Raw genomic sequence first — 26,214 nt, 5'->3', positions numbered from 1 at the left:
TCACGCTTAGGAATAGTGATATTTAGTAAATATCGTGCTTTTGAAACACAACATGATCAAACTATGCTATTTCATCAAAACCTTTTACTCCTATGTCAATTCACCAAAAAGCAAATTATGTTGTCCTAGCCCCTTTTTCTTCTTCTCTCTATGCCTTGTTTGGATAAGAATTTTTTCCTTTTAAGCTTCTATTTCTCGCACCATCATGGGTGTTCATGAATATTAATGGATCGAGTTAGGACTTGTAATTATATTCAACCCAACTTTTAATATTTTACAAATTATAAATCTAATATGTTCAATATTTTTTTAGATATAAATGGATTGAATGTATTAGGTTAAAACTATTTTTTTTATGAATATTACAAATATCCACCAATTGAGGTTATATTGTTAATTTTCATGAATTTGCATTTAGAAGTAGCCCTACAGCATAGACTGTAAGTGTCATAAAACCCTCAATGTTAGGTCTAACTTTTATATCTTACACCACCATTAAATTCTAGTTATTTACCTCCTCTCTAGCAAAGAGACAAACCTCTTTTCTTTTAAGGTTAAAGAAATCTAAAAAAAAAATTACAATAACAAAACTTTGAAGCCGAAATATTTCTAAATAAAATAAAAATAAATGTTTAATCCATAAATTTCAAATATAAAAACTAGAAGAATATAGGGTATACGAGCTGGGTAAGTTGACCGGATTTCAAAAATCCTAACCTGCCACCCGATCAATGATATCTATTTATTGAATTTTTTTACCACTATCATCTGTAATATCCACATTATCTAATTTTGATAAATTAAATAGGATCAAATAATACAAATATTACATACAAGCTAATTTGTTTAAACACCATTACTCATTCGTTTATCAACAATATTTAGAAAATGTTTTGAACTTGGTATATATTTTGTTCTAAGTGGATTATAACTTGAGATTTTTAAAGAGAATTACAATTATGAATATCATCGGGGTTTATGTACATAATTTAGTCCAATTTTGGATAGTCTATGGACAGCATAAAATTGCCATCACCAACTCCACATTGTTTAGTAACATTTCTTTAAATTACTTCTTTTATCTATCTAGAATAACTTAATTTGCGTACATTATAAATGGCTTTCTGCTAAGTATAATTTGTTGAAGACACGAGAGTGATTTTGGTGATCAATTTGAATATCGATAGTGGGGACCTTCTTGTCTGGTAGAAAGGGCTCCCAAAAAGTCTAGAAAATAGTTTGGGCCATCTTTACAATGTCAGCATCAGCTGTGACAACGCGTGCGTACAGCACATAGCCAATCCTTGTCATAGCACCCCTTTCTCTCACATTCATTATTTTTCTTAATTACCCTGTTGTTTTGTTAATTATATTACTAATTACATGTCAAATGATCACTAAATTCAAATATCAAATTTGACAGACAAAAAATTTAAAATATAACTCAACTATGAAGAGATTTCATATCTTAATTTGATACAGGAATTAATGTAAGAAATACTACAGTATCATAAAGTTGAGGGTGCATTATCTGCATTAAAATCTTGCATTAAGTCATAATAAACTTTTTCATAGACAACAAATGCCAATCATTGATTTCTCTATCATATTTAATTTCCACTCATTAAAGCATTGAAGAATGAAGAAAAAAGCTTCAACATGTTACTTCTTCCACTGAGATTTGGACAAAGTGACATGGCAGAGAAAATGGACTCAACATGTGCACCTCCAATCATTGATATCTCAACGAAAATTTCCACTCCATCAAATTTGAAGAATCAACCGGTGTGACTCAAAAAAAAATCCATTTTATTTGCTTTGTCAAAGCTCATAAAGGGGCACAAAAACCATGACATAATATGACAGAAATGTTCATTTTTGCTGGCTCTACTTTTTTTCAACATTATAAGCACCACTTTTAACAGTTTTGTCCATGCTGTTTTTCTCATAACATTACTGACTAGTGAGACACTGGATGGTACGAGATAAGAAAGGAAAAACTATCCGACTGGAGGCAACGTAGGACAAGACAACATGGTATCTCACAAATGAAGGTAGGATAAAAATTTGAACATGACGACTAAAACCACCCTTTTATGCGTACACCATAGTCCAATATAAGTAAATTAATCTTGCCCAGTTTTGCTACAATGTATAAAATGGGAGGGAGGTAAAGATGCGATATCAATAGTTATGCATGCAAGGAGGGATGTATTGAAACAGACGCTCTCTAGGGTGGTTCAATCATAACCATTGTCTAGTACAGTATCATTAAGAATTTAGGAGATAATTCCTTTTTTTTCTCATTTTCAGTCATCCCTACCCTATCGTCTCATCACCACCATCATTAGCAAGTTGTAATTATAAGGTGGGTCCACACATGCAAGTTGCTAGAGACACAGACAAGGTTTAGAAGAAAGCTCCTACCTCAAACTGTTGTAATTATAAGGTGGTTCCCCAACTGGCCGGGCTTGTAGGGTTCATATCCTGTTCTTTTCTTCGCTTGCATAGAAAATGAAAGAATAGTTAAGAGGCATGCTTGACCAGACAACTCATACAAGGCACGTTTAAGCTAAATATTATTTTTTTCTGTATAAAATCATTATAGTTTACTTATGTAAGCAAGCCATCCTTTGGTGAATATATTGTTAACAGAGACACAAATGCAACAAGATCATTAGAGACAAAAATCATATATGCTATGAAGCCTATGGGTTTCATGAAATGATGAGTACTTGATGATCAAACCATAATCAGGCAGTTCGATATGACATGATTCATCACATCATGACTTGCATAGTTCATTGAAGACAAACCTGCAGCAAGAAATAAATTAAAAATCTTAAATCAATCATCTAGCTAGAATCTCATGAAATGATAATTGTGAATATTAGACAATCAATGATAGTCTGATATCAGGCAGACCGTAAAAGTTGTAATGGTGCTGAGCAATAATGCTAATAAAATTGTCTGATTTGACCTATCAAAATCATAATTGCACTAGAAATCAAGAAAGCCCAAAACCAAAGCCTAGCATATAGTTAGAACAAGGCATCATAGCAGGAGAGCTATGTTGGGCTTAGTGGACTAATTCCAATTCCAGCACACATGCTCCATTGCTAATCCTGTTCAAACACTTTGATAGGAAACTCATGATAACAGATGGTAAAACCAATCAAACAAAGAATTTTCATTACCTTTCAAAATGAGAGATGCACCTTGACTTAATTGTTAATAGAAACCCTTTTTACACAACTAATAATACCTCTCTTATATAATCCACAAGCGAAGTGGCATGCGTTTAGGTTCACTTTAGTTATTGAGAAGCATAGTATGTGAACTCACTCTTTCACCTATAATGAATCACTACTCTATAGGAATATCTCTTCACCACTATACTTGATCATATCATAAGACACTCAACTCAATGCAACCGAATGTGATTATTCATGTTCTCTTTTTTAAAGAGATTATCAATGAATTGACAATTAGAGGTGGGATTCAAACTTGAGCACTCATCCTTCTCGCTTTACAAGACCAAAGGAAATCGGAATAAAATCTTCAAATTCACATTACATGCAAGAATGCCGATCTTATTCTCAAAGTTGCATGCACAAACAAGATCAATGCTTAATATGAAGCAATTTTACCTCTCTACCCCCAAAACAAATGATATAATGGTATGCGGGCTGTCATTGCTTCAAGCTGGTTAACAATAACTTGTGCCTGCAGCAGTTTAAATCATCAGTAAAGTGACAACCTGACGCAGACGAAAACACAAACAAGAAGACAAGCAAAAATAAGAATACAATTAAAGCTGAATAGGGTTTTTACACAAGAGCCTCAACTTGAAGTTTTATTACTCAATAATTATTTAATCAACACTCAATATTACAGCACTTTTAAGCTGTTTATATCCTAAACAATGCCAAAAAAATAATAAAAGAGTTTTAAATAAAATAGAAAAAATAATCCTAAATTAACTAAGAAAATATGGTAAATCCTGAATAATAACTTTTAAGCCTTATTTGAAAGCCTTCCTGAACTTAGGTGGCTACAAAATTTTCAAACCAATAGCAAATAAGGCTTATAGAATTTTCTAGCAAAATTTTAGTTAAATCCAACAATCAGATCAAAAATTATATCCGTTAATATAGGGTTGTGCTTCGGAAAAAATTCTCCTGCATCACAACCAGGAAAAAAAAAAAAAAAACCCCATGAAAATGCAACAATAAGTTAAAGATTAAACCAGTTCTAAGAAAGGATATAGGGCTTCTGCAATTTTCAGTCACTTGTTTGGTATTAGAATTTGACAACATCTCGAGCATCAATAAAAATCCAAACAAACCTAATCATTAACCAAAGCAAAACATGCATGCATCACAAAGAATAGAATAATCACTTTTCTATTATTACGTGTGTTTTTCTAGCAACAACGAAACTTCTCCGTTCTGTTGGTAAAATCACCCCAATAAGAAATTAGAGAATGAGACTGATTTTAATCACAATAAATCAAGGAATAAAAGTCAAATGAGCAGGATTTCCACTAAATTTGTTGTCAGATAAAATTCCTCTACATCAGCATAGAAAGCATTTTGAGACACATAAAGATAATAAAAGCCAACGTTTCAATCTTAAATACTATTTTAGACACAAAGAACTTGCAGACAGCTTTTCTTTTTATGTCATGTGTTTGTTCCAAGAGAACATAGAGTTAGAAAAACAATTAAAATGTCAAAACTATTTTCTTTGAAGTTTGAGTATTCTAACATTTAAATTGTCTGATAGTCTGCCAAATTTACCCTAATCTTTATAAAGCTAGTTTCTGTGAAATTAGGACTTGACACATGGTGTTTATGGCATTTTAGCTTATGGTAGAAGAGTTTAAATAGGTCTCAGTTGATCATTATTTAGCTGGTTTAAGGTCTGACAACCCTAAACCCTTGGTTTCCATTCTGTTTTGCTGTGTTCTTAAACTTGCTTACCCTCAAAGTGTAGCTTATTTCATGACGTATTGTCTGCCTACAGTTAATGTTTTTTATGGTTTTAGATTTTACCCTTTATACTCCTTTTATTCTATGCTCTGTCAATTAACTTTTATTATCAAACAAAATACATAAAATTGTACAAGTTCTGGAGAATGCAACAATAACATGTCAGAAAAAATTCTAAATTCATTTTGCATTTTGAGACATTCAATTGATAAATAAAAAACAACTTTCTACAGATCATGAACATGTCCTGACATTACTCAAAAGCAACCAAGCACGTTAGCAGTTTTAATCATTTCAAGAAAACTACAATCATTCTTAAAGTCCAGACCTGTGGACGCCAAAGGAGTTTTGAAGCAATCAGGAAATATTCTTCTTTTTTTAACATATAAATTCAAAAAAAAAAACATGCAGGTTACCAGTTAACAGACATAACATCTTAACATGCATGAGCAGTAAATGATAAATCATCATATAACCATTTTTTCTTGCCAGACATGATATCCTGGGTCTTAACCACTACTAATAATATAAGTGATTTATTTCAATAAGCATGAAATGAGTGATCAATGATAAATCATCACAAAACCATTGTTGCAAGCGGGAACTTAACATCATGGGTCTTCGTTAAGGTCAACAAAAAGATACCACAAATACAAAATAACAGGGAAGCAAAAAACTCAAAAAGGAAATCAACAACCAAATAAAAATATTGAACAAATATATTGTATATATAGGCAAAGAAAACCAAACGAATCTTTCACTAAGAGTTCATAAACTTACCAAAAAGGAAATCAACAACCAAATAAAACTTTTGAACAAGTACATTGTATATAACTATAGGCAAAGAGAACCAAATGAATCTTTCACTAAGAGTTCATAAACTTACCAGTTAAATAGCTGCTCTCTGCCTTACAGAACACCGTACTATGCAATCAAGGATGACACTGCATACTTCGGTAAGAAACCACAAGAACTGTCAATGAAACAGCCAAATAAAAAAAAAAAATCTATAGCAGCAAGAGTATAAACACTGGTAGTGTTATCCTGATATTTTGCTTAAATTGCAATATGCATGCAATAAATGAATTGGTAAACACAGTCTTCATAAACAAAGATGTATTAATTTCCAACAACAAAACTAAATAACAGTACTCAGACAAGGAACATGTTAGCAATTTAGCCCTTATTTCTATGGCTACATCAGCTCAACCTTCTCCGTCTATGCCCACGGTTTTGTCCATTGTCTGCATCTGAAACTCTGGAAAACTCAATTCTTCTCCTGGAAGATGAAGGATTTGTTTGTAAGCTAATGTCCACTTCTGAACGCCTAGAAACTAGATTTCTTCTACTAGAAGACGACGAAATGGGCACAGTAGAATTGCTTTCTATATCAGTACCCGTGCTATGGCTTTCCAATTGTGAAACAGTGGCAGCATCATCAGGCCTGGAAGATGAAGCCGAACGAGGCAACATAGAATCAGCATCAGCAACTGTATCCAGGTTCTGGATGTCAGGTTGAATAACAGCAGCAATGCTTGAAAATGAATCTCTATCAGCAGGACGTGAAGATTGTTGGTGGTTTCTTCTCCCACGATGATTGTGCAAAACTGCCTCAAGGTCCTCAACTAATCTTTCTGCAGATTCCACTGCAGAATTCATCGCAGAATTCACTGCTGATGAAAAGGAGGACAGTGAAGCTGCTCCTTGAAACAATAACCTTGAAACTTGAACAGAATGGTAGTGCTGGCTTACCTCTGCCCCTGTGAAAGGCAGTGCCTGAGAAGTAATGGCTTGATTTTCCAATAAACTGATTCTCTCAGATTCAAGAGGAGTATCATCAAGATCTTCTGATTGAGGTATCTCCCCCATTGCAATGAGCACATTGCCAAAATGCCGCATCCTTTCTTCAATTGAAGAAGAAAATACACCACGATTAATGAGTTGCTGCCTCACACTCTCAACTCTTTGTGCAGAAGGCCTAGGAGGAACCTTCAAGCCAGACTCCTTCAACCTGTGCTTGTTGTTATCATTACTGTTTCCATTGCCATAAACTGGAATAAGGCTTGTGTCTGTAACCTCTTCCATACACACAGGGCATTCCTTCACATTTGAGTAAACATACGACAGCTTATAGAAGCATGGCCAACAAAACAGGTGTCCACAACAAGTTAATACAGGATCTTGTGCCATATCAAGGCATATGTTACAATCAAATACACTCCTATCACTTCTGGCCTCCTTACCATTCCCATTCCTGCCTAATGCTTTAGCTAACAAATAGGCACTATTCCTTTTGCCAAATTTATTCATCTCATCTCTCCTTTCTTCAGTAGCAACACTAGCCTCCCCAATAAGCAGTCTACCTTCACTGCGAACATTAATGGTAGCTGGTTCCACAGAAATACTCACCGTTTGAGGGGTGATGTGACTTTGTCTCCATCTCTGTCGTTGCCTAGCCCTGAAAGTAACTGCTTCCAGCTGCCTGATACGTTCTTCTATAAGACCATTGGTGGTTTCTAATTCATTCCACATAGTTGTGAGTCCCAACAGCGAATCATTGGAAGAGTATAAAGGTTCTTCGTTCAAATCAAGATCCATTATTCCTTGTCAAAATTTTAAGACACTCTGATTCAAAACTCTTTCTACAAGAACACAAACCAAAGTCACTCAAAAAATTCCTATACCCTTCCCTGCAAAGAACAATAAAAACAGTCTCTTAACTCATCCAGGTAAAAACTCGCATTTTCATGTCTTTTGAATCAGTTGCATAGCAAAAAAGAAAAAGAAACAAACTTCTAACCAGAAACTGAAATTTCCCATCATCTTAAACTAACTAGAAGAACTAAACGAGATAATTATCACTCACTAAATCAGTAAATTAGAGGGGGGAATTCCAAACTCTACTAAAACTGAACCCTCCCTACGTACTCAAAGAAAAAAACATAAAACAAACTCAGAATCAAGCTTAAAAAAGAAATAAGAAATATCCAAACCAAAATGAAAAAATAAAATCCAAAATCAGCTCAATAAAAACTTCCCTTATCATTGATTTTGTTACTAGAAAAAAAAAAAAACTATAAATTGAAAGTTCTCTCCTTTTCATTCTTCAATCTCTTTTTGAGGAAAAAAAGAGAGACCCATTAACGTTTTGAGCCACAGTATTAATATTAATCAAGAAACTGAAAAGAAAGAGATGAAAGAAAAGAATAAGAACCTGTCTGAAGCAGATGATCAGCTCAGGTCTTCTTCATGGTAAAGATTCATTGATACAATCATTTTGTAGCAATCAATGAAAGTTAAAGCAAGCGGTGGTGGTTATTTATGGGATTTATTGACAGGTGCTTGCATGTTCGAGGCCAGATGGGTGTAAAATGCTGTCGTTTTGTGCACTGAGCTTGATGTTTGAGGCGTTGTGATTGGAGTTTTGGCAACAAACTATCAGGTTAAGGAGCTTCGGTCCTGTTGGATTGGATTCTTTTGGCAGCTAATAAACTTTTTGGTGGTTCTAGTTTATTTAAATCTCCATTTGGTCTATATACTCTCTTTTTTCCTTTTCTTATAAAAATATAATTTTATTGATAGTGATTGTTCTAATCTAATTTTGGTTCATTAGCTTTTTAATTTTATTTTATAGGGTTTAAAATATAAAATTAAAAAATTAAAGATTTATTTCAATAAAAGGTATGATTTGTGAAAACTACGAATTATAATGTGCTTTTTTTTTTGGACTCCCCCATTTAGCCTTTTCTTTTTTTTTACTTGATCTCCAAGAACCCAAACAGGAGAAGAACCCCCATCTTCTCTGTTCAGACCTCTATCACCATTGACTTCGTCGCCTTTGTATTCGTCTTCCAAGAATAGCACAAACAACAAACACAGGAAAGAAAGACTAGGGAAGACGCAGAAAAACTTAAACAAAGGGGGAAGTAGCAGCAGTCGGGCAACCCTCCATCACCATCTTCATCGTCTTCACCTTCACCCCGCAGCTGCACCAACCCCAATAGCTGAGAGATTGAATTTTTAGTGTGTGTTTGATAATGGAATTGTTTTATTTTTTAAAATGTTTTTTACTTAAAAAAACATGTTAATAATATTTTTTTATTTTTTAAAAATTATTTTTAAAAATAGCACATCAAAATAATTTGAAAACATCATAAACATATTAATTTAAAATAAAAAAAATAAATTTTTTAAAAAGCATTTTTCCACCACAATACCAAACACTCCTTAATCGACCATTGTGATGTCCAAGTGTAACTGTGATTATAATATATAATTATTAAAATTTTTATAAACCTCAAATAAAGATAAAAATATATATATATATATATATATAAATCAAATTTAATTGAGTAAAATTGACTCCATATCGGTAACAATTGAGATTTAAATAGCAATCTATAGAGTTTTTTTAAAATTTTCTTTTTAAACCACCTATAATTGTACTCTCATACTGTAGAAGTTTTGTTGAGAGAATTGACATTATTTATAGTTAATTTTATTTTTTTTATTTTCCTTATTAAAAAAAAGTGGAATTTAGTAGGATGCTTCACAACAATGAAACACCTGCCCTTTCTTTCATCTTTTTATTTTTCAATTTTTATCATTTAATTTTATTTTATTTTTTCAATTGAATTTTTTTATAGCCTAATTAAATGATATCAAATTTGAAATTATTGTAGAAAAAATAAATTAAAAGAATGAACACTTGAATGCAAAACACAAACAAAATACATGGTTAATCTCAAGTTTGTGACAATGTTTATTTTACTCTAGAAATTAAATTTGTTAGTTTTTTAATCCTTGAGTTTGAAAGATACAAAAAAAGTCGTAAGAAAACAACAAGAAAAAAAGAAAGTTGTTGGTTGTCATGATTTTAGCAATCAAAATAGTCAAGTTTGGGGATAAATAAATGATGATTTTTCATCTTTATCTTGTTTGAAAAAATACATAGTACATTTAGATTTTTTTAATTTGGTTAAATCTTAGTTTTTTTAAGTGAATTTAACATTTAATTAGTATTAATAACTTCTTTTGAATTTATTAGTTCTTTTATTTTCTAATTTATTATAAAAAAAAATATTTTTTTCTTTGCTTAAGTTAAAAAATTTATGATACATGAAAATATATACATGATTTAACTATTTTGTTTATTTAACATTATAAATTAATTAAAATTATAAATGTAAAATAGCGCAAGCAAATTATTCATGTATTTTTTAATTTACAATAACAACTTTTTCACAGTATATATATACACACACATACATTATTAAGTGTAAATAACATCTTTTTATTTTCATTAAAAAAATCATGATACATTAAAATAATATTTTTTTATTTTCATTAAAAAAATCATGATACATTAAAATATATATTATATTGATATATTCTTTTAATATATTAAACTTTTCAATTTGCGGTTGCGGTAGCATTGGATTTAAAGCTAGTTTGAACTTAAAATCACTGATGATAACCAAAGTTACCAAACAACATCCGTAACAAATAATTTTATACACAAATGAATTGTATTTCGACGTACATTCTCCCTTTCTTCAAGAGATTGTTTGGGATTATGAATTATTTTTTAAATTATATTTTTATTTGAAAATATATTAAAATAATTTTTTTATTTGAAAAAATTTATGTTTGACATCAGCACATCAAAACAATCCATAAATACTAAAAAAATTAATTTAAAGCTAAAAAACTCAAGAATTTTCAAAAAAATGATTGGATCATAATGTCAAACGATTCATAAATTTATAATTAAAATCTATTTATCCTTACTTTTGCAAGACTCCATTCTAATAAATAATTAGTTTTTTATCTTAACATAAAAAAAAATACAAAACAACCTTTCACATATGGAATTTATTTCAATTGATTTTGAATTCAAGCAATTTACTCAATATTGCCTTTGTATTTATACAAGTTACAAGCAGTCAACTTAGGGTGTGTTCGCTATTATGGTTTTGATTTGAAAAAAAAATATTTTATACAAAACATATTTAGTTGAGGTTGGTTTGATAAAATATTTATTTGGTTAAAATTGTAGTTAAAATTAAGGCTGAACAAAAAAATAATTTAATGTGTTTGGTTAAAAATGCTTTTTAAATTAAGGTTCGGTAATAAAATGACTAAAAATAACATATATTAATATTAATGGTTTTTATTTAAAATATTTTAGATGTAAGTATTATTACATCATAAAATAAATAATACTTTATGAAAAGATTCTTTTTTTATTGTCTTATTAAACTATTTGCAATTCCATCATATACAAAATCCATTCGAAAAGGCTTCTAGTGTCCATGGCTTTCTAAGCTTGCAACAATATCAACTAAAAAATCATTGAGAACAAAATTGGAATAATGATCAAATTTTACAAATATTAGGTTATCATATGATCTTCTTCTAATGTAATTATATAGCACCATTAATGCCACTATAGTCTGAACTTGCGTTTTTTTATGGATAAGTGAGCATGTTTTGTAAAATTCCTTACCTCTATTTTCATACTCCAAAAAGAACATTTTATCACATTACGTAGTGATTAGTGTATGATTAAATACTTCTTTCTAATTTCTTAATAGTCCACAATGTCTAAAATCTTATAACTAATACCTTTCATCTTTATATGAACCTAAATAACAATACTCATTAGGATATCTACATCAATCAAATAGTATTTATCTATAATTACAAACAACATTTTATATTTTTCATAATATTAGTAAATAAAAAAGTAAATTATTATACATATATTAGCATTTAATTTCTATCATATAGTTGTCAATAACATTATTATTGTCAATAACATCAAGAACAATACATGTATCATGGACATTGTCTTTTCATCTTGCTCACATAAATGTGAATTGCATATCAAAACTACAGGCAACCATTTTGTTTTATGTTGGTACATATTTTTTTATGATAAATGAAATTTGATTTTCGGTTGATATACTAGCTTACACATATGTGCCATCAATTATACCTATATAATTCTCCTACAAATTATGTTTCCTCTCTTTTTCCTAAAAGTCTCAAGATCCAATCACTTCTTTAGTGTTCATGAAAAATGCCATTGACTCATGACTTTATTATTATACAAAATCAAGCCTAGTCAAAAAACAAAAGGTAGCACAAATAGGCAATTTGTTTATGTCATTTTTAACCTTAAAGATGAGTAACAGGCTGTTATCGTATAATTCAAGTCACTTTTGACATATCCTTCATGCAAGATGACAAAATACATGATGTAAAATAGATCTTATCATTCTAAGAATACAATGGGAGATGTACATGGATATTTAAATTCCTTAGCTTCTAAGTATGAAAAAAATGTTTTTAATAGGATTTAAAAGGAAAAAGAATGCACATTGTCAGCGTGCAAACTCAATAGTGCATATGATTAATTAACCTTTTATAATACCCAAAGTTCATGATATCATAAATAAGAACAATTAATAACACCCAAATTTTAATTTATATGTAATTAAAATAGGTATTTTGTTGAAGATTTGTAAAAAAAAAAACACATTTCCTATTTCCCAGCACTTCAGTGAGAAGGTTTTAAGAAAGTAGAGGAATTTCACATTCCCTCACCTTGTAAATATGATCGGTTGTACTTGGCGTCCTTAAGAAGCCAAGTGAGCTATTTACATTAATCTCAAGGTCTCAAAATTACTACAATGTATAATTTAATTTTGGTGTTTTTAGTTTAATTGGATATTCTATTCTGATTTATTTTAATAATTAACCATATTTAAAAGTTTTAGTTCTTAAAACTTCAATTTTAATTATTTACCATTACCCTAATTATTTATTATTTTTAATTTTTTTTAAATTGAGGGTTTATACTTGGCTTTTCACTATTGTTGTAAACTTGTATAACATACTCGAGTTGGCTTTTTTTATAAGCGTTTTATGCCCACCATATAGAGAAAATAAAGTTAGTCTTTGGGAAAAAAAAAATACAAGTCTAAGGGAAGAAAATGACTTGTCTTTTGACCTTTAATGTCCGCGTGAGAAAGAGAAACTGCAATAAGAAAAAGTAAAGGGAAAAAAAGACCATGCATATGTGGGGGGGGGCGTGCCGGGGGGGCGGTGAAAGCAATCCTACATAATGCATTAAACGACACCATTATAGGTGTCATTAATTTTATTTCCTTTAAGAAACAGTTCATTGCACCATTTCATTTAAATGACTTTTTCACCTTTTTTTTTTTTTTTTTTTATTATTTAAAAAATTATTTTGTTTGTGTCCAATTTAGTTTAACTCTTTTATATTTCGACAATTTAAATTAATTTTCCAAGTTTTCTTTCAATTAAGCTTTTGATGACATTCAAAATGATACTTTAATGCTGACACCTTTTATATTTTAGTCCTAGAATTTCTAAATTGTTCAATTTTAGTCAAAATAAACAATTTTTTCTTCAATTAAGCTCGCAATTGAATTACTAGAGTCCCTAAATTCCAGCATTTATTCCATTTTGGTCCTTGATCCTTTAATTCTTGCTTGATTGCAACCCAAATCAGTGTTTTATTTTTAAACCTCTTTCTTTGTTGATTTTTCTTAAATGTTTTATGTGAAAAGATCATTTTGAAAATGATTTTGAAGACATTTTTTTCTTGAAAAATTTTGGGGGTAAAAATTAGGTTATGATAGCAGTTATGTCATTAAACTACCACTAAACTTTAATATTAACTATACTTTTGATATTAAAGACCTCATTATATATATATATATATATAAACAACAATTTATCCCTAATGTTTATTTTGAAACTCCTACCCAATTATCCGTGTCATTGGCATAAAAAAAAATATTAATGCTAGTTTTGAATGCACAATTTGTTTTTTTTTTTTTTTTTTATCAAGGATAGTGAAGTTCAAGAAATTCTAATTTATAAGATAAACACCATATTCATACTATACTTGAATTATATAAGAGACATTGCAACAACTTAATTTTTATTTTTGAGAGTTTTATTGGTGTCGTTTAGAGCTATACTCGACATGGTCAAATTTTCCCAACTCTTGGAAAATTGATGAGGACACCATACCCGAGAAATGGTTCATGCACATGTATGATCTTCAATAATAAAGGGTAACATAACCATTGTTTATTGGTTGAAAGATTAGACTTTAACTTATGCTTTTTGGTTCATATTATTTTGAACTTTTAGTTAAGTTTTGTTATTAGAGCCCCGTTTGTTTGTTGGAAAGTAGTTTACTTTTGGAAAGTGAATTCTGGAAAAGTGAAATTATTTTTCGATGTTCGGTAGTGTAATGGAAAATAAGTTGGAAAACACTTTTTAGTATTTGGTTATGTCATGGAAAAATAAGCTAGAAAATAACTTATTAATATTTTATTTTTTCAAGTTTATTAAAATAATAAAGAACAAATCTTACAAATTAAAAAGTTGAATGAGAATGAAATTAAAAAAAAATTCATAAATTATCTCAAATAAAATAAATAATAATCAAAATAATAGAGATCAAATCTAAAAAAAAAAAAGATGAAAGATGAAGAAATTAAAATAATAATAATTAACATTTTATAAATTATTTCAAATAAAATAAGTAACAATCAAAAGAATGAGGACCAAATTTGATAAATAAAAATTTTCAATAAAAAAATGACAAGGAAAAAGCAAATAACAATTATAAAAATGAGGATCGAAGTTAATATAAAAATTAAATTTTAAGAGATGAAATTGAAAAATAAATATTCAAAACAATATATATATATATATATATATATATATATATTATACAAATTTGGGCAGAAAACACTTTTCGGAAGATGTGAAAAATTTAGAAAAATTTGATATAATCAAGAAATATCAAATTTGGTTCTAAATTTTTCACATCTTCCGAAAAGTGTTTTTCTGCCCAAATTTTCCAAGAAAACACTTTATTGGAAACCAAGCCAATTTTTTTTTTACTGGAAAGTGTTTTCCATTGACTAATTTTTCTAATGACAAACAAACACATAAAAGTTTGGAAAGTGATTTCTCAGAAAACAAGCATAGCCTAGATTTAATATTATTTTATTTTGAGCTTCCAGTTAATCTTAATAGGCCTTCAGTCGAATAGTTGATTGTTTTAGGGTTTTAATATTTATAGGCAGTGTTTTTTTTTTTTTTTTGTCATTTTAGTTGAAGAATTTATATAAAAAAAATTTATAGACTTTTAGCTTTCTAGTTCCTAATTTTTATTTCTTATTTGACTCCTTTTTTTTCCCCTATTCTTTAGTTTATTTTCTTCTTATTCTAGGCTTTAACTTCTCCCATTTTACTTTTTTTTTTAATCTCTTTTTTTGTCCCACATCAATATATTTTAGGCATCATGATTGCACGGTCTATGGGATGCACAATGTTAATCTTATGTTAGAACATGCTAGGATCATGAAATTATTGTATAATGTTTACCATTGTGAGATTAATTTATATCATTTTGGGTTAGTTGTTCTAACTGTATTGCAAAAAATTCATAAGTCATAAAATTCCCACAACTCTCTTTACCATCCATATCTTTCATTTGAATAATAGCAGCATTAGTCAATATGAAAACTCTATTAATATACAAATTGAAGAGCTTTTCGTAATATAAAATCAGATATTTTAATATATATTTTTTAACTTAGTTTTTTTACTCAATCTTTAATTATAATCAATATATTTATTATTATTATTTATTAGCATAAATAATTTTTAATTTATTTTATTAAATGAACGTATTAATTTTTCAGTTTATAGTTAAAAAATTTATTGATGGTAAAAAAACATTGTTTGCGCGTGGAATCATCAAACTTGCAGGTACTTCTTTAAGTAGCAATTGTTATTGGAATTTGAAGCCATGAAGAGTCAACCTTTTTTTTAAGTGCTTTGCAAATTATTTTTGGCTTAAAAAATTAAATTGATATTTTTAAGTGTTTTTTTTTAATAATTTTGATGTATTAATGTAATATATATATATATATATATATGTATATAATATTATTTTTAATTAAAAAATACATTTACAAAAAAGATGCAGTGCATTCCTAAATATAGAAGCTAATCAAGTAGCTAATTATTATATTCAATTGAGATGACTTTTTCAATTTACAAATTCTTTACAGCAGAATTATGTGTGATTTATGCAGCGCACAAAAATATTTTCTTTTTAGTTTTCACTGTTTTGAACATTCTCGACTAATTTTCATATATTAAAACTAAATTTCTAGTTTTAGTCAAACCATAGACGTATCTCTACATCTCCCTTTTGCTTGCTTGCTTCTTGTTACGAAGTTTCTTGTTTTCTCTTTTCAACAACAAACTGAGAAGTCATGATCTTCGTCAATGGACTTCCATTTCCAACAGATTCCTCTCAGGTAACTTGCTTCATCTCGTTAACTTTCAAATTCGTGTTTCGAAAAATTCATTTCCTTTAACATAACATAACTCTCCAGGACAAAGAAACAGCTCTGTTTGGTTGCTTACAAAATGTAGGAGAAAGAAATTAGTGCCCATATGCTTAAATCATTGAAAAAGATTGTGTTTTTGTTTAATCTATTTTGTTAGACTCTATTTGATTGAAGTTCTTATTATATATAGTATTTGTTTTTAATGATCTTTAACTTCTAATTATGATAAATAGGAAAGGGGTGCCCTAGTAACCTTGCTGGAACACCCCAAGTTGGTATCTGCCTGCAATTCATTCGAGGCTATGCAGGAGGTGAAGGTCTCAGCATCAAAGGAGGATGCTTTGCAGGGTCGATGGGTTTATGTCTTCCAAAGAGAATTCGCAACAGTTAACCCGGCACATATAGATGTACGTTCTTTTTGGCCGTGCTCTTTATTTGCCGTTCCTGGGTAAATGTCTGAGAAAGTTCTTACCTCTAAGTTTTCTGCTGTCCCCAGTTTAAATATTTGTGATTGCATCTTATAAATATTTTCATCGTTGATTACATTTCTTTTCTAAACTGACAATGAAATCTCAGCAGCAATATGTGTGGGGGTAACGAAAGATGTTACTTGTTTGATAACTTATGAAACTATCTGTAGAAATAGTCATAAATTTGTGTCTTTATCTAGTAATAATGATTTCGCACTCTCGTGAAACAAATGTGGCCTTCTTTGATATTTTCAGTTCAAATCCCTGTAATGGACTCATTTACCATGGGAAACATGTTCTAAATCTCTATGAATCATATTATGTTTCTTTCTCGTGAGTTTGAAACAAGTTTTGTTCTTCTCTCTCTAAATTGTTATTTGACTTAATACGCTGCAAGTTTTTTTTTTTTTTCATTTACTGTTTTAGATCTTTCTTTTTCCTTCCTTGCATGTAAAGTTTATTGGCACTGATGAAGCAACTACTTGTGTGGGCCTTGTTATTCGGAACCAGAGAAATGGAATGTAAGAATTGATTTTACTAGAGATGGGAAAGTGTTCAGAACTTTACTACTGATGATATTAATTGTTTTATTTTTGACTTTGCATTTTGGCATTTTATGAGTTGCAGGACTTCAGTTGCCCATATGGATTCTACAAACGTTGTTGATATTGGCCTCACCCAAATGTTGTCTCTTGTTGCTGACAAAAATTTTGATGATGACTTGGATGTATTAATCTATTCCTTTTCTACCTCACAATTTTGTTGCTTTACTCACAACTTCTCTTCACTGGTTCATTTATTTTTCTTGGAGTAAGCCATTCTTGTGATTTTTAAATGCAGGTACATTTGATTGGTGGTTTTGAAGATGTCTTACCTAAAGTCTGGTCCAGGAACCTCTTCTTTCTTATTGATATTCTAGAGATCTAGTTACATCTTGAGACAAAATGATTGAAGCGGATGCATTGCCATTTGTTTGCAGCAAGCTAACGGCTCCACTAGGTCTAAAACCCAGGAAAAAGGGGATGGCTATTCCTTTGCTTTGTGTACCGAAATAATTGAAACTCTGCATAAGAGAAAGGAAAAGTTGCACATTCAAACTCTCTTTGTCCTTAGGCACAACACCAAAAGGGATTCTCAAGGAAATGCATACCCGGTTTTCAATGGGTTTCTGGTTAGGTTCAACTTTAAAGTTGTCTATCATCATCTTAAATATCTGCATTGATTTCATAGGACAATTTTAGATTCTATTTCTGTGAAGGAAATAATTGAATGAAAGATCATAGTTGGTACCCTATGCAAACCATTTTTCTTTGACTTGAAATGCATGACTTGTATAGCAAAGTATCCACTCCCTTTTGGCGAGAACTGGCTAGCATAGGAATTTCTTTGACAGCATTTCTTGGATATACCTTATTACCAACATGCCCTTAGCACCATTTCTATACAAGTTCATGCTGAGAATTTTCTACTAGTTATATATTGCAGCCTTTGGTGTCTCAGCCAAGAAAACAAAAGTATACTAAAAGACTGTTTATAAACTTAAAATTTGATACTGGGGATGATATGACTGCAAATTTGATGCTTAAATTCATCAAAAAGCATTCAACCATTTGTTAGTATCAAATGCTGTTTTTTATTGAATTTGCAAGATGGTTCCAACTTATTTCAAGCATGAAATTATTTCTGTTGGTGGGAGTTTTTCGTTCATAGATCAACGGTGTACTGTAGTTGTTTATCAAAAGTTTATAATGTCTTGTTCTCTTGGTTTTAGGACAAGATAATGAATAGCATTGTTTTATGTTGTCAAAACATTTGTTAAGATTTGGCAATGTAGAGTCCGATGTTTCTCTGAACTTTGTCAGGTAAAAACATCCACTGGATCCGTCATCCCAGCCAGTTTTGATAGAACTACGAGATGCCCAGATGAACTTGTCAGAAGAATTCGAATCTCTGCATCCTCTGAGGACCCTACTTGGAACGGAAAGTTGCTGGAGACCTATGATACTCAAAATGATCGATTTGTGATTGCTCCATGCTCTTGGTATCGGGTTGCTACAGAGCTTTTTATTTTGATTTAATTGCATCATAAATTAAAATTCTCCAAAAGCAGTAGCCTGCATAGTGATTGGCATAATATTTTCTATTCTACGGACTGTATCTGGTCTCATGCTTGTGGCTAAACTCTGAAGTTAATATACCAAACGTTTGATGTTTGTTCCTTTAACTACTGTGCAGGACATTTTGGCAAGTACATGTTGCTTTGACACTGCAAGATCTTTCCGATGAAGAGATCCTCCTTCAGTGCTCTACTTCACCTTCTGCCGAGGGCCCTGAATTTGTGGATAATTTAAGAAGGTGAGCATGTTTTAAAATGCCTTCTCACTGTCTGCCTTGGGCACTAGGAACATGATCAGAAAAATGGTTGGTCAATGTCTATTCATAGTGAATATCAACAGATTTGAGTATTTGTATTTTGGAAGCCTGGATACCCTTAGATGAGGCAGCCATGATAGCTTTAAAAAGCTTGTTCATTAAATTATTTGAATTTATAGCTTTTTACTCTTTATGGTTTTGTTCATATTGGAATAATTATCTTAGTCAAACAAAACTTGGCTGATTACTTGCAGTTTGCAATGTTTATTAGCCGGCAGATTTCTGTAGATACAAATGATAAGTGCAGACTGAAAGATTTTCCACTTTTCAGGCAGTGGGATTATTTGATCAAACAACCACACTGGAATTTGACATTCCCTACGAGGCATCCCCGTGTGTTTGAATGGACTGCTGATGGATCCTGGAAAAGATGCTTATTTTCACCACAGGATCCTTGGAATGAAGATGGAGCTCAAACTTCTTTTCAGATGACTTAGATCTTACCGATGAATATCATTTTTCATGCCTATCCTTATTTATGATATTAGTAATATGATATCCAATGTTTATGTTATCATCGAGACATGATTAAATCACTTGAATTTTCTGGCATCTCATTTGCAATCTGTGGTAACAGGGTTGAGATGCAAGCTATCAACTGGTTGATGTATATAGCTTATGATCATCTTTATCCTCTGAAAAACAGTTTGTTTGCTCAGTAAAATTTATTCGTCTTTGGGATAGGTGGTTTTGCTGTCCTGAGCGTGGTAAGTGGAAGTACCTAAGCATGTAAAAGTCAACTGTGATTTAGTCCTTTTAGTTTTTCAAAACTAGTTTAATTAGTCCTTGTAGTGTATAAATATAATAAATTAGTCCCTTGACTTGCATTGTCCATCCTCAATTTAGTAGTTTTTTGTTCCAAAAATGCCGTCTTTATTCAATTCTTCTCATTTCACTTGCTTTTGTATTCTTGTGTTCATTCATCAAAATAGAAAATAACAAAATAAATTGAAAAAAGGACTAAATTATAAAAGGATTTGAAAGGTAAAGATAAATTAATTGGTTTCATTAAACTACAAGAGTGAAGTTATGATTAACACTTTTCTCAGTTATTTAATTGATGAAGCTGGCCCATGGTTCTTGGGTCTGGAACTGGTTTTTCCGATGGACTCTAAGACGATCAAAAATTTGAAATTGTTTTGGGTGGCCGAAGTCCATGGGCTATGGCCGGAAGGGCACTGTCAAGCTCTGCTTTTTAGGGAGTCTGTATTAAGATGGAACCAAGACTTGGACGAACCAGTACTTTTTTTTTCTCTTTCTATTTTCTTTCTTCTTCTTCTTTTTTCTTATTTAAAAAATTTAATTTATGTATAAATTATTCCTGAGATATCAAGAAATCATATTGTCCACTCAAAATTTGAAAACATTATATTAATCCCTTCTCTACCCAAAATGTTTTTAACATCAATGGAAATGTATTTACATCAAAAATAAATATTCATGTTTGAATCATGAAAGAACAATGATTATTCACAATAAAATCATAAAAAAAAAACAGTTGAAATTGATTGAGTAAAATAAAGTTGATTTAATCACGCTTAAATAGTTGTAAATCTATAGGAGTTTTGAAGCGGTCAACCAAGCGATTAAAGTAATGATCGATAAAAAAAAAATGATCAACCATAAGAGTTTGAACACTCATAAAATATCAGGATTAACCAAAAATTTTAATTCTATTCTAAGTAGGAGTCCTCGGGAAAATAACTAAACATAATTCATAAAATTAGCTTAGCTTTGGATTTATGTTGTATTGATATGGGAATAGTTTAGTTTGCATTAAGATTTAATAAAGTCTCTTTGTTTGGTACCAATATCTATATAGGATTATAGTTGTATATTTAGGTAGGATTTAAACTTTATAACAATATATAAAGACTAGGAATTAGAATAGGTTAAATTAGAATTAAGAAAATTGAAACTTAATATCAAAGGAAAAATTGAAATGAAAAAAAGAGAGAGGGTGTTGTGACACTAAATAAAAAGGAGAAAATAAATTAGAAACTTTGGAACAAAATAAGATTATATATAAAGGAGGGGTTAAAGTGTAAATAAAAAAGAAAAACACATATAAAAGCTCTCTCTCTCTCTCTCTCTCTCTCTCATCAAGGCCGATAGTAGCTGGAACAAAAAAAGGGAATAAATATTGAGTTTTTCTTCAAAACAAAATCTTAGAGAAAGCATAAAAGAATTTAAGGAATTAAAGGGGGATTGAGAGTAACACCCATCATCACATATTTAAATACCTAAAGAAGATAGAAAAGTGAAGGAAATCAAGACGAGATCAATGCACAATCATGGCAGCAAGGGTTTTCAAGGGGGAATCCAAAAATTTTTTACTAGTTGAGATTCAAAGATTAGATTAATGTCTGATAAGGAATTCTAAACATAATCTAACAATTTTGTACGAAACAAATAACAATTAAGGTAGAAATCATGAAATTAATATTAGGGTTCAAAGTATAATTTTGGAAAAAAAAATGTAATTGACCATGAATTTATCAAATTGGGTTGCATTAGGTTGTGTTGGGTGTTAAATAAGGAAAAAATATGGCAAAAATCATATTGTTTCTAAGGGTTCAATGGCCGGTCAACAAGGGACCAAATTGCATGTGCTAAAATTGTGTTAATTATTATATAAGTTATTTGAGTATGATTAAAGAAAATTTGGTTGTTTTATTCATAAGTTTATTGTTGACATGTTTTGGAAAAATAGGAAAATGTGAGATTGTGTATGCTTAAAATTTAATGGTGTAAATTGTTGGATTGATTAAATTCTTATGGAATTTGTATTAGAAGTGGTATTACTATTAGTATAATTGATGAATTTAAAGCCATGAATTTTTAAACCATGGGTGGCCAACCATGTTGATGTAATTAGGGAAGTTTTGGAATTTGGATATGTTTTAGTATCATATGGTGGGTTGGGTTTTAATTATGTATAATTAATATGATTATGATTAGGTTTGGATTATAAGCATTCAAGTTGAGTGTTAATATATAAATTTTTGTTGGTGTGTTTTGGAGGATGTGAATGTGAAATTCCTATAAAATTGATGAGTTGAATTAGTGCTCACAAAGTGTTTGATAAAAAGCCATACATAAAATATTGTTGATAAAATATTAAACATTAGAAGTTAGATATTGGAATTGTTGATGAAAAGGTTAGGATCTTAAAATAAATGTGTGGGGTGCCAAATTGGCATAATGTGTATTAATATGAAATAAAAGTTTGGGTTGGCAGGAAATGAGTGCTTGGGATCTCTCGATATAAATGAGATTTTGTTGAAATTTTGGTAGATTTTTATTTTTTTTAAAAAAAATATTTTCACTCTAAAAACTGTTACATTTATGAGAAACTGAGTAATTATTTCATGTATTTATGGAGGATGTTACAACAAAAAATTAAATGAAAATGAAATCGAAACAAGAATCTAATTTCATGGATTATTTAAAAAAAAATGATAACCAAAAAACAAGGACCAAATAAAAAGGAAATAGAAGTTTAGGGGCTGACTTGAAAGTTAGGTGGGAGGGCACAAACACCAAGAAAGAGAGAGGAGAGAAAGAAGAAGAAAAAAGAAATGGTTCCCGACAACAAGTTGGGGTTCTTATCAGTGCACAAGCGACATATCCATGAAAAAGACGCTAAGATGAAGTTGAAGCAACCCTAAAATGGCTTTTTTTACCACTAGAATTAGCAGGACATGTTGTCCAAAAACAACGGAGTGGTTGGAGCATTCACAGCACGCATCAATGTTTTTTTTTTTTTCTTTTAATATTTTGAAAGACCAGAATGTTTCAGCCCCACCCCAAAAATACTAATTGCAAAATAACTACAATACCATTTGACCCTAGGCTTTAAGTAAATAAGCTCGAAGGGTAAGTTGGTCTTTTAATTGCACTTACAACTCCAAGGATAATATGATAATTTAACTGTGCAGAATAAAATTAAAAAACAGAAATACCCTTCCATAGAAAACAAACAAATTCTCTCTTTCAATGGCCTTGTTGTAATTTAACAATATAATAATACAAAAAATCCTTGTTATGTCCTCACCAATATTAAAATTTCAAATGATTTTATTGCAAAGACGGTCCTACCCTAATTATTAGATCACACTCTTTTTGTTAGCCAGGGTAAGATGTTAAATCCCCTTTTTTTTATTCATAATACATTATATCTAGGTGAATAGTGAATTCACCAATATTTTAGTGTTTTTTTTAATAATATATTGTTAGTATTCAAGATAATATCATTATAAAAAGTTTCTCATTTTAAATTTAAACCTAAAATAGTAACATAAGAGAGAATTCTAAATATTATTTGAGTTGACATCTCAAAAAATCACATTCTCATGGCAGTAGAACAAGATTCTCATTCCCCATCAATGTAAACTTTTATCAAGCAGACAAAAAACTTTATAGGAGTCTCGGCTCTCAACCTCTTCTTGGTCGGAAGATACAAATTACAAAGGTTTTATGACCCAGGAAAATCACCATGGATATATTTTTATAGTTTTTACGTGATAATTTTTATTTTATATTTTTTACAATACACAAAATTATTTAAATTAGAGGTGATTATTTTCGGTTTAGTTTAATTTTTATCAAAAATAACCAAACCGAATTTAAAAAAAAAAAAACGAACCTACTGGTTCAAACTGACTGGTTTCAATTTGGTTTGGTTTTTTAGGAAAAAAACCAATTCAAACTGGTTTGACTTTTTTTTTTTGTTTGGCTCGATTTTTTTCGATTTAGCTTGGTTTTTTCGGTTTGGCTCTGCTTGGCTTGGTTTTTTTTTTTTTTTTTTTTTGTTTAGGTTCGGTTCGATTTTTTCAGTTTCAGATTTATAAAACCAAAATCGAACCGTTCGATTTTTTCAAATTTTAATTGATTTAATAGGTTTTTTTTTCACGATTTGATTTTTTTCGGTTATTTTTTCCCGGCTTTCTCGATTTGGCTTGGTTTTTTTTTTTTCCAGTTTGGCTTGGTTTTTTTTTTTGCTCGGCTTTTTGGTTTAGCTCTGTGTTTTTTAGTTTGACTTGGTTTTTTTTCAGGTTTTTTTTGTTTGGGTTCAGTTTTTTCGATTTCAGGTTTATAAAATCAAAATCGAACTGAACTAGTTGGTTTTTTTAAAATTTTAATTGGTTTAATTGAGTTTTTTTCACGGTTCGGTTTTTTCAGTTAATTTTTTCTTGTTTCTAGGTTTAATTAGTTTTTTGGTTTTTTTGCTCAACCCTAATTTAAATCTAGATCAATAAGTCATATTTCAATTAAAATTAATATTCTTATTCGTAACATTTTTTATTAGCATCTTACAATTCGAAAAAAAAAAAATTGATTTTTCTTTTTAAATGTCGTTGTATATGGCATGTGATGATAAGATTTAATGGCTAAATTAAGATTTAAAATATAAGATTTTAGTTTATTTATTTTATGTCCTTTCCTTTTATTCCTCTCACAATATTCTCACGAAAAGAGCCTAAACACCCCAAAAATAGATTAATCCCAATACACGATCAGAATTTCAAATCTCCGACAAGAAGATCCATTTTCAAACCGGGTTCGGTTTTGACCCGAGACATGACCCGACCAGCCCCGTTTCTCCAACTCGGATTTCTATTATTCCCTATTATTGTAATTGCACAGCTGGAGCCGTCCACCAACCTTGACAAAACGACAAAAAGGAATGGCATTTATTGAAATTTACACAAACTCCCATGCACAACATGGTACTCTTACCCTTTCCTGTTAGACATCAAAGTCACGAACCGTGTTGCGTGCTCCAAAAGATCAGATCAAACCCTATGAATATAACACGAGAGCCAGGAGATCGGAGGGTCAAATATATTTGCGTGATCTTATATTAGTCCCCAACCTATAATATACTTCCAATTAAATCCCTAATTTATAAGTTTAACCAATTGGACCCTTAAGTTATCCAAGAATCCTCAATTAGAACCTCTCTATGCAAATTTGTGTAAGTTTTTCCCTGTAGAAAAAGATGGAAATGAATTGCATCGGAGTGGATTTTTAGCGTGCCACTCTCAACTCGAAATACTTCCAACTATCACCAAATCCAGGTTTATTTTTAAAAGAAATTATTATTTAAAACCATGAAAATCATATTTAAAGAATTGAAGAAAAAAATATCCATTATAAATAGTAAATAATAAAAATACCAATTTATATTCTTCGATAATAGATCAAGTGAATCTCTTTTCAACACCTACATTTTACCTTGATAAAACTAAATAAATTTCACCCAATTTTACATAAACTTGACATCATATTTTGTTTGGGCTTGATGTTTTTTTCTGTAAATGAATAAAAAAATATGTTGTCAATTCACTTATATTTTTTTTAAGGAAACAAAGAACATGTTTTCTATATGGTTGGATTTCAACCATTATAAAAGTGATAAAAAAACTCTAATTGTTTAATTTTTTATCTAGAAACTCATTTTTTAACATATTTTCACCTACACAACTTGAATAATACTTTTATAACATTAAAAAATTAATTCTACAACTATAAAAACCTTTAGATTATTGAAAAAACACAAAATCAAAAATAAAAAACCTCTTTCAACCTCAATCTATTTTTTCAAGTGATATAAAAGCTCAAAAACACTTTAATGATATTTATATTATTAAGAGATATACTTTAATAATGAATTTGATTATTTTTATCAATGATATCAAACCGACCAATATTTTTCTCTTTCCTTCATTGTTTTCTAACTGTTTTTTCTTATCTTTTTAGTTTAGGGACTAAAATATAAATAAAATAAAACTTTAAAATAAAAATATAATGTCTTAACTTAAAGGATAAAAAAATTTGGACAAAATGCTAAGCCTAATTTTTTTTTTTAAAAAAAATATATTTTAAACAAGG

General features: G+C 30.0%; 2 protein-coding genes across 14 annotated transcripts; one reads left to right on the top strand and one right to left on the bottom strand.

The window, feature by feature from the left end:
* Positions 1–2,735: 2,735 nt before the first annotated feature.
* On the bottom strand, positions 2,736–8,514 carry LOC118053805 (uncharacterized). 12 transcript variants are annotated; one of them, XR_012170753.1, is made up of 6 exons: positions 8,209–8,514; positions 6,392–7,684; positions 6,205–6,273; positions 5,881–5,945; positions 3,651–3,726; positions 2,736–2,816 (listed from the first exon to the last, which is right to left on the bottom strand). XR_012170753.1 is itself a non-coding variant. In XM_073411414.1 (5 exons), the coding sequence occupies exons 2-4, from the start codon at positions 7,590–7,592 to the stop codon at positions 5,927–5,929; spliced, it is 1,311 nt and encodes a 436-aa protein (XP_073267515.1). In that variant the 5' UTR covers positions 7,593–7,684; positions 8,209–8,514; the 3' UTR covers positions 2,736–3,726; positions 5,881–5,926. The 12 variants fall into 12 exon arrangements, 9 of the variants coding, with proteins under 9 accessions (XP_073267515.1, XP_073267513.1, XP_073267508.1 ...); XR_012170751.1 differs by having other exon boundaries at positions 5,881–5,967; positions 6,205–7,684; XR_012170752.1 differs by having other exon boundaries at positions 6,205–7,684; positions 8,209–8,513.
* Positions 8,515–16,228: 7,714 nt separating this feature from the next.
* LOC118053811 (protein N-terminal asparagine amidohydrolase) lies at positions 16,229–19,931 on the top strand. 2 transcript variants are annotated; one of them, XM_035065190.2, is made up of 9 exons: positions 16,229–16,381; positions 16,648–16,821; positions 17,341–17,405; positions 17,512–17,611; positions 17,725–17,763; positions 17,864–18,055; positions 18,747–18,925; positions 19,120–19,239; positions 19,589–19,931. In XM_035065190.2, exons 1-9 carry the CDS (start codon positions 16,337–16,339, stop codon positions 19,752–19,754), a joined length of 1,080 nt encoding a protein of 359 aa, XP_034921081.1. In that variant the 5' UTR covers positions 16,229–16,336; the 3' UTR covers positions 19,755–19,931. The 2 variants fall into 2 exon arrangements, with proteins under 2 accessions (XP_034921081.1, XP_073267344.1); XM_073411243.1 differs by having other exon boundaries at positions 19,512–19,650.
* The last annotated feature ends 6,283 nt before the right edge of the window (positions 19,932–26,214 follow it).

The sequence above is a fragment of the Populus alba genome, chromosome 9, assembly GCF_005239225.2.
Source record: "Populus alba chromosome 9, ASM523922v2, whole genome shotgun sequence".
Classification (NCBI taxonomy): domain Eukaryota; kingdom Viridiplantae; phylum Streptophyta; class Magnoliopsida; order Malpighiales; family Salicaceae; genus Populus; species Populus alba.
The sequence above is the reverse complement of the archived record's forward strand: the minus strand, read 5'-3'. Positions and strand labels throughout refer to the sequence as shown.

Coding starts and splice junctions, on each gene's coding strand:
- LOC118053811 (XM_035065190.2), top strand. CDS start 16,337: ATGATCTTCGTCAATGGACTTCCATTTCCAACAGATTCCTCTCAG. Junction 16,822..17,340: donor TTAACCCGGCACATATAGAT/GTACGTTCTTTT, acceptor TTGCATGTAAAG/TTTATTGGCACTGATGAAGC. Junction 19,240..19,588: donor TTTGTGGATAATTTAAGAAG/GTGAGCATGTTT, acceptor TCCACTTTTCAG/GCAGTGGGATTATTTGATCA.
- LOC118053805 (XM_073411406.1), bottom strand. CDS start 7,592: ATGGATCTTGATTTGAACGAAGAACCTTTATACTCTTCCAATGATTCG. Junction 5,968..6,204: donor CGTGGGCATAGACGGAGAAG/GTTGAGCTGATG, acceptor TTTCATTGACAG/TTCTTGTGGTTTCTTACCGA.